Raw genomic sequence first — 8142 nt, forward strand, 5'->3', positions numbered from 1 at the left:
TGTGCCCAGAAGGGCACTTTTTCTAGTTTTGCGATTGTTTTGAGCAGATTACGCCTACAGCACGCATCTGCCATCTACTGGTACATATCAGCATTCGGACTAGTGGGCGTGCATTTTGAAAAAGATGTAGGTTATATTTACTTATTTTCGTTTCAAACTTAACATGAAAGTCAAAACAAAATTCTTATCAACCAATTTAAGATATTTCTTTCCACTAGTACAGTAACCGTCAACACCACTTTGTACTTGATCCCCCAACAATAAGCCCACACTGCCATTAAGGCAGAGACTGATTCTGGGTACATTCTGAATAAATACTAATAGTTATTGGACACCAATAACTAGTTTTGCGTTATTAATTAGATACATAAGACGATAGTTTAATGCTGATCTGCTATACTGCAATTTGAATGAATATCTTTACTCAGAATTGCAGAAACATTCTTCTGATCAATAGTCTACTAGCCTAAATATAATATAAGTTTGTTGCAATAAAACAGGACAATTGATCCAATAATAAGTACAACAATAAACACAAAATCTAAACATTTTCTAATCCATTTTGAATTCACAAATGTTTTTATTGGACAAACGAGCAAATGCAAAAACAACAAAAACACAGGGATATATAAATATTCACCAAACAGGCATAAATGGTAACAAAAAGAAACAACAATGTCAAACATATTACAAAACAGTTAACGTGTTCAATTAAAACAAAGACATTACTGTCTCATCTTGGTTCACTTATTTTTTTTTAACTTTACTGCTCCGCCATCTGTGTGTCATTACAGCTGCTCAGGGTAGGATATCTAAATTAGGCTCTTTAGATTTCACCAAAACCTACTATAGACCTTTTTGGCTCAGCAGGAATCCTTCTCACAATGAAAGCTTTTTTCATTAATTCTGTCACCAAAATTACCCACAGAGTGTGGGTTAACTCCTAAAGAACTGGATCAAGCCGTCATTAATTAATGTGCAGGACTGACTGCTTCATATTGTAGTGCCTTCACCCTTCAGGCTGCATCCACACATATGGCATCATTCATAAAAGTTTATAAGAAGAGTGAAGAGAGGACAGTGGTTTCCGTTACACAGTATAGAGAATAGATAATTCACATCATACTCACACAGTGAGCCTGTTTCAACATTACAGTGGCTCTCGGCCACATCGCCTCAGTGCAGTATCTCAACATAGTGGAAGAGTAAACAATACTGTATGTGTATTTTCCCTGACAGGCTTGCAGTGTACAAACTTGCAAAACACCACAACTACCTAGCATAACAACATAACCCATGCATATTAAATAACGCTGACACTGACAATGATGTCACCGTCTGTGCAGCAACAGGAGGTTACTGTTGTGGTTGCAATCAATTTTGTGAATATGATGCACAGACATCAATGTCACTGTAACGATCAAAATGACTAGGATACGCTTTGGCTTGTGGAAATAACACTGTCGTGACTAGACTAGATCACTAAATGCATTTTTTTTTCTAGATTTTGTTTTGTTATTGTTGATGTTCTGTTACATTACTTTTAACCCGTATAAGACTCCAGGTATGGGTACCAGAGGATTTAGACTGAAGCAAAACTAGGGTAGCAGTACCATGCACATTTTGTGAGTTTTGGCACCATTCATATTTTGTGTCATCATAATTGTGTTATATTAATGTAACTATTATATAATAAGATATCATGGCCTGGTCCATAGCTTATGTGTCCATATTCTATAGGAATGGTGATTATTACATGGGCATTCTGTGCTTTCAAGCACAGAATGCAGGCAGACTTGATTCCCTATCCGTTAAATGCTTTCATTTATATTAATATTTAACTTGAATGTGCCTGTAGTAAACAATGGGTAGACTTTGAATGTTTAGGGGCAATCCAATTGGTTGGTGTAAATGTACTTAGGCCTAGGATTGTTGGGTTGAGTTTATTATTCTGTGGTTATTCGGCTAAGAAATATCAACATTTAGACAAAAATGGTGGGCGTTGAGGGATGGAGGGGAGGGGAGGGGGAGCCATCGGAGGGAGTGTGTCCTAAGAGCATTTCCTTCTCTCTGGGCATGCACGGCCCAGTCATGTGTTGGCTGTGGGAGTGGTAGAGACGCAGGAAGGCTATGATTGATTGGGTGAGCCACAGAGCTGTGACGAACCACAATGATGCCTGAGGACAGAGGGAGACAGACAGGCAGACCAGATCAAATGCATGCACATAAACACAGTCAGTCAAGAACACTAATCAATTACCCTTAGAAAACATACTGTGTAGGGTAGGCTATGTGCATACGGTGGGAAAAAAATATGAGCCATATTGATATTTTATGATTCAAGCAACCTGGACAAACTATTTCATATATCAGAATCAGAAAATACAGTAATATGCATAGACCGACTTTCAAATAATCACCCCTACCTGTGCAAGATTTAGCTCTGTGTAGAAGGAGGAAGTGTCCACGTCCAGGTAAAGGGGGACAGACTCGGACTCTGCACAACTGCACACAAACAAAACATAACTGAAATAGACTACAAATTGAGCACCAAGATGAATAAAGCCTGATTTATAATTAGTTCTGCGTTGGTGTCAAATACGCAAAATAGCAATCTCACAAGTGTCGCAATGCAACATGAGTCCTGAGCTTGTAGATCAACTATTTCCGGTGACCTGGCGTGCGTTGCAACTAAGTATAAATCAGGCTTAACATTACTGTGCCTGCATCCTAGTCACAAGCATCTATCATTCTGATGATGATAGATGCTTGTGAAAAATAAAGAATGTTGTTCCATGAGTAGCCTCGATACCCAGGCTTTATTTTGTATGAGTCTAAGCTGCTATAAACACAGCGAGGTGCACTGTACAACACACAACATACACAATTATACTTATTGTGACAAATGACAAGGAGAATAGCACTGTCGTCATTACCGCTTGATTACAATTTAATCATGCAGTAATGATGACATAGTGCTATTGAATTTGTTAGATTCAATGAAAAGTTTGACTTTTTGCCCAAGAGACAGGCGAGCCACGGTAATGCTAACCTCAGCAGATGCTTATTTGCAGCAGCCCATAAAACACTGGTGTAGCCAGTGAGCAGCATACTGTGTGTACAGTATACTAATGTTGTATCTACATCGATTCGAGACAAGATTTAGTATTGGCCCAAAGATTGTTTCGCTTTGGCAAAATATTTTTGCATGGTACAGCAGAGTATACCGTATTATTAATATTGTTCCTGATGCTCTAGCTACCCTGTTCGGCTGCTCCGACGCCTCCCTCGCGCTGCGGCCGCTGCCATATACTATACAGCAGACACTCATGCTCGCCTCGGTACACTAGTAGCCAAAATAATTATTTAAACTGAGTGGAAGACACCCACTGTAACTTGTTTCACAATCACTAAATGGCTTAACGAATTTGTATCACTGAGAGGCTGCGTTGCAACGGCCAGGACAGTCTAGCAACATTTGAATATATATGGGGCCCTATTACGGCTCACCTCGACTCCACTGTATAACTGCTGATCTGCATGCCCTGCTACTGTGTATGCTCTGTTGTTATTGTTTCAAAACTGTTGTATTCATATACCTCATTAGTCATTATGATAGGCCTGTCACTCGTTTATTATACATTATATAGTCTGGTGTATGTGTTATTGTTATGTATGTCTTGTTTCTCATGTCCATAAAAAACCTAATAAAAACTAATATAATTTAAAAAAAAGAATTAGTATTATTTATAATATATTATTTATATGTTATTACCTGTAAGGGCGTGTGTTGTCATCGGTGACCGTGTCACACCAGGAGGCCAAGCCCAGTGACAATGTCATGCTGGCTCCTCCAGACAAGAAGAGCACACACAGACTCAGTAACACCGTCAGGAAGGAGGAGAACAGGGTGCTAATGAACAAACACACATGATAGACAATTAGATAAACACATTACCTCCCAATATATAAGACAATAAGCAATGTATTTATAAATGACATTATCTTACAGAAAGCCTTTGAATATTTTCACTCTATCCAATGCTAAGAAGCACTTCACCTACTGTGATTATTGCCCACACTCCATCTCAGATGCTAACTGTCCCATGTGTACCTGATGAGATTATTTTATCAGGCCATGTTTATAGACGTTATTGGCTCTTTATTATGACCATAGCACTCACGGAGACTAACTATGATGATATCAAGTATCAACATAATAGTCCCAACAATATAGGCTAAAATACCTCATTTGGTCTTTTCTGTAAAGGTGGCTAAATTCTGGAACTCTCACCTGGAGAAAACTAGAGTAGGCCTACAATGTCAATGTTTTAATAGAGGACTCAGATTATGGCTGGCTCAAATCTAAACAACAGTACTCACATGGATAGATTATGGCTGGTTTAGTTTAAGGCTACATCTTTGCTTTTTAAAATTCACATTTTACTTTTGTTTATTCATGTACGGTACTTAAACCTCATTTGTTGAACATTTGCGAAATATGTAGGCCTGGCCTACACACTAAATCGGAAAGAATACTACCTGTGGCAGGGTGGGCACTTCAGCAGAGACATACAATAGGCCTACTATATTCACTGTCTCAGTCTGCAGTGCACGTACAGTAGGTCCTACGACTCCTACTCCTATTTATTATTTTGCAGGGGTGACTGCATGACGTATCAACTCGCGACTCGCGTCCACTCCTAGTCAAAACGCAATACGCGCAGAGTGCAGACCAGTCGAGTCACGTGCTCCAGTGTTTTATTTGGGTAGTATGTATGTCCTCCTGAAGTGCCCCCAGCCCAAATATTATTCTTTCTGATACTGTAAGTTCTCAGTCTTGAATGATTTAAATTGAATCTACTACTCTTTGTACACTAAAACACATCATGGGTTTGTCTTATGTTGTGTCAAATTGTTAGCTGTGTGTTTATTTACTCGTCATGTCGTCCATGGAGATAGAAGAGACTCCTCCAGCCTTGCGCGGCACCATACAGCACTGTGAAAATTCCGACAAACGTAGCGAACTGGCACGCTGCTGGCGGACCCCACTGCTGGACCACCAGATGAGAGATGTCCCCCGGCTGGCCCGTCAGCTCCGTGCGGTTCTCAGTCCTCCAGAAACCCGTGGAAAAGAGCGCACATCGCCCCTTGAACGCGGATCCGTTGAGAGCCAGCGGAACGACCACCAGTAGCCCCGCCAGGACCGACAGGGTGTGGGCTGCGCAGTGGGCCAGCAACAGTCGTCGATCGAGCTCCATGTCTGAAGTTCAATAGCATTAAACAAGAAACTGGACTCTGAATACAGTTTAGGTTGTTAAAAAAATAATTGGCATTATCAAATTCCCTTGTTATTTCCAGGCCAACCCAACGGCACCCGGGCGGGGTTAGGTAGCGGTCTATTTACAGCACAAGGCAGGCATGGATCTGTTTCTGTTATACAACGCCCCTCATATACTACAAAACTTGCCAGCGATGACGCACTCGCCACACGCATGTCTGTTTTGCCTTGGTGAGACAGACGATCCATTCTGTGCATTATGCTCGTTGCAGACAGTGCGTGCAAATTATTTCAAGCTGGGAATGCTTATTGTCCATGTGGGTTTTATAACTTAAGTGTAATAGCAGCTATATATACATACCTAATGTTAATGTTTCATCTAAAATTTAGTTTAATATTTTTGGCCTATTTGGACTTCTTGGAAAAAACAGCAGCAAATTCAGTGATATATTTTTTTACAAGAAAAAGTATCCCATTCCCAACACAGTAATTGTCTCCACCAGGCCGAAGGCATGGGAAGAGTATGTTTTGCACTCCGTCCGTCCGTGTGTCCGTCCGTCCATCTGTGAACAGCTAATTCACATCCTATTCCCCTATTCACACTATTCCATCCTAATTGGCTAACATTGGCTTTCAAAGTTTGCAGGATTGGCCCTTTTGAAACAAAAAGCCTCAAATCATGAACACAGCGTGCAATTTATGTGAAATCTTTCACAGACTTTCCTACTATAGGCTGAGGAATATATCCAACCCTTTTCACATTGGCCTGTTATAGCGCCACCAACAGGTGGATTTTTGCAAAAACACATTTTTGGAACAAAAAACAAATGGCACCCTTTTCACATTGGCCTATGATTTAGGTCTATTTTGTAGGGCTCTTTTTCGTTTGGGTTAGGGATTAATTTATATAAACAACCCTTAACCATGGTTCAAATTTGTTGTTTTAATTTAAAGCCTTTCACTCCTAGCCCTAGATGTAGTAGGCCCACCACCATCGTGAGTTGTAAAGCTGCACTATGTAACCTCCTCTTCTACCCATTTGAAACCAGTTTCCTGCGCAAGTGCTGAACTTTTAACACCTGCCTGGCCTGCTTGGGCAGGGGATACATAGGCCTATAATAATCCCCTGCTTGGGCAGGGGATACATAGGCCTATAATAACACCTGCCTGGCCTGCTTGGGCAGGGGATACATAGGCCTATAATAACACCTGCCTGGCCTGCTTGGGCAGGGGATACATAGGCCTATAATAACACCTGCCTGGCCTGCTTGGGCAGGGGATACATAGGCCTATAATAATTCGTGTCAAAGGGGGCAGGGGGGGATACATAGGCCTATAATAATTTGTGTCAAATCCTGTCTGACTGTCTGAACACCAGGGAGACAAAATACAACCACCCCAAGTCCCCAACGGTATAAGTTATATTGTATTAAAATACTCTACCATACAGACTGGATACATTTATATTTTATTCATGAAAAGAAAAAGTTACATTATAGTAGTGTAGTGCCGCTTTAAGGGAATGGTGGGGTGCCCTACTGCCCTTTGCCCCTTTCCCAAATTATCTGCAAGCACATCAGCGCAGCACATCACTGCTGCTGAGTGGAGGAATGCTGGGCGGGGTTGGACTTGGCCGTGTAGTTTCAAGGGCCAGTTGCCGCCCCGGCGCCCCACCCCCACGGGAGGAGAAACAGCCACTAGGCTACTAGCCAATCTACATTACATCAGCATTTAAAGAATGTTTGAATGATAGATAGTAGGCTAGTATTGGATGATATGGATATTATTAACTAAAGTTTCCAAGCTCTGTTTACAATTTACACCATATTGTAAACAAGTGCATGCTTTATGGTGTCATCCACAGTTAACAGTTTTGTATTGAGTTGTGCTTGAAATGTACTGTAATTCTCCAATCTGTTAATATCAACACAATACTTTCCCTAATTAATTTGACATGTTTACATTGCCAAAGAAAACATTGTCAATGTAAATAAATAAACATGTTTTCTCTCATTTGAATTGAATACATAGGATATTTCTATGTCATGTGTCCATTTGTCTTAAGGCATTCAGAACATTTTATAGCCTACACATGGACTGCATGCATCTTCTGTTATTTTGGTATTTCCTCATAAATGAAAGTAGACCAGGCTACATCGGCAAAGGTGCTCACCAATGGCATAATATATCAGTAAATATTTTTCATATAGCCTTGCCCGTTTTTGAGAAACATTTTGGGTGACAGTCACAGTGTAACTAACTACACTGTAACAGTCTCAGTGTTGACTATGTAATGTATATTTTCTGACTTTTTATGTTTTGTTTGACAGCCAGTGGATTACCATGGACACTTGACAAGTTTGTATTTGCTCATTAAATAGGATGGAGGAATGGAATTAAAAGAAATTGATGGCAGTGGTGGGATTTGAACCCACGCCTCCATAGAGACTGGAGCCTAAATCCAGCGCCTTAGACCACTCGGCCACACTACCCACAAATTCCTCTTTTGTGTCCTTTAATGGTCATGTCTGTTTGACAAAGGATAGTGTTTTAACTGACTACTCAGCAGAAATTACATGGCTTTTAGATTGTGGACCACATTATAGACTACAAACTAGGACCACTCTAGTGACTGTAGGCCAGGTTTAACACCCGGCAAAAAAATACATTAGGTGGGATTTGCCAGTAGTCGAGCTGCATCATCAAATCGACACAGTGCCAAGTCAGCAGGTTGATGAGGAAATGTTAAAATAGCAGAGGATGGTTTCGATCCATCGACCTCTGGGTTATGGGCCCAGCACGCTTCCGCTGCGCCACTCTGCTCTTTAGTTAATAGCAGGAATTGTACTTACAATAGTATT

At 40.7% G+C, this 8142-nt stretch overlaps 1 protein-coding gene across 1 annotated transcript; it reads right to left on the reverse strand.

The window, feature by feature from the left end:
• Positions 1-564: 564 nt before the first annotated feature.
• On the reverse strand, positions 565-5418 carry LOC306920963 (transmembrane protein 179). Its single transcript, XM_079497982.1, has 4 exons — positions 4939-5418; positions 3776-3913; positions 2427-2505; positions 565-2177 (listed from the first exon to the last, which is right to left on the reverse strand). The coding sequence occupies exons 1-4, from the start codon at positions 5259-5261 to the stop codon at positions 1983-1985; spliced, it is 735 nt and encodes a 244-aa protein (XP_079354108.1). The 5' UTR covers positions 5262-5418; the 3' UTR covers positions 565-1982.
• Positions 5419-8142: the final 2724 nt, after the last annotated feature.

Source organism: Electrona antarctica (assembly GCF_951216825.1).
Source record: "Electrona antarctica genome assembly, chromosome: 1".
NCBI lineage: Eukaryota > Metazoa > Chordata > Actinopteri > Myctophiformes > Myctophidae > Electrona > Electrona antarctica.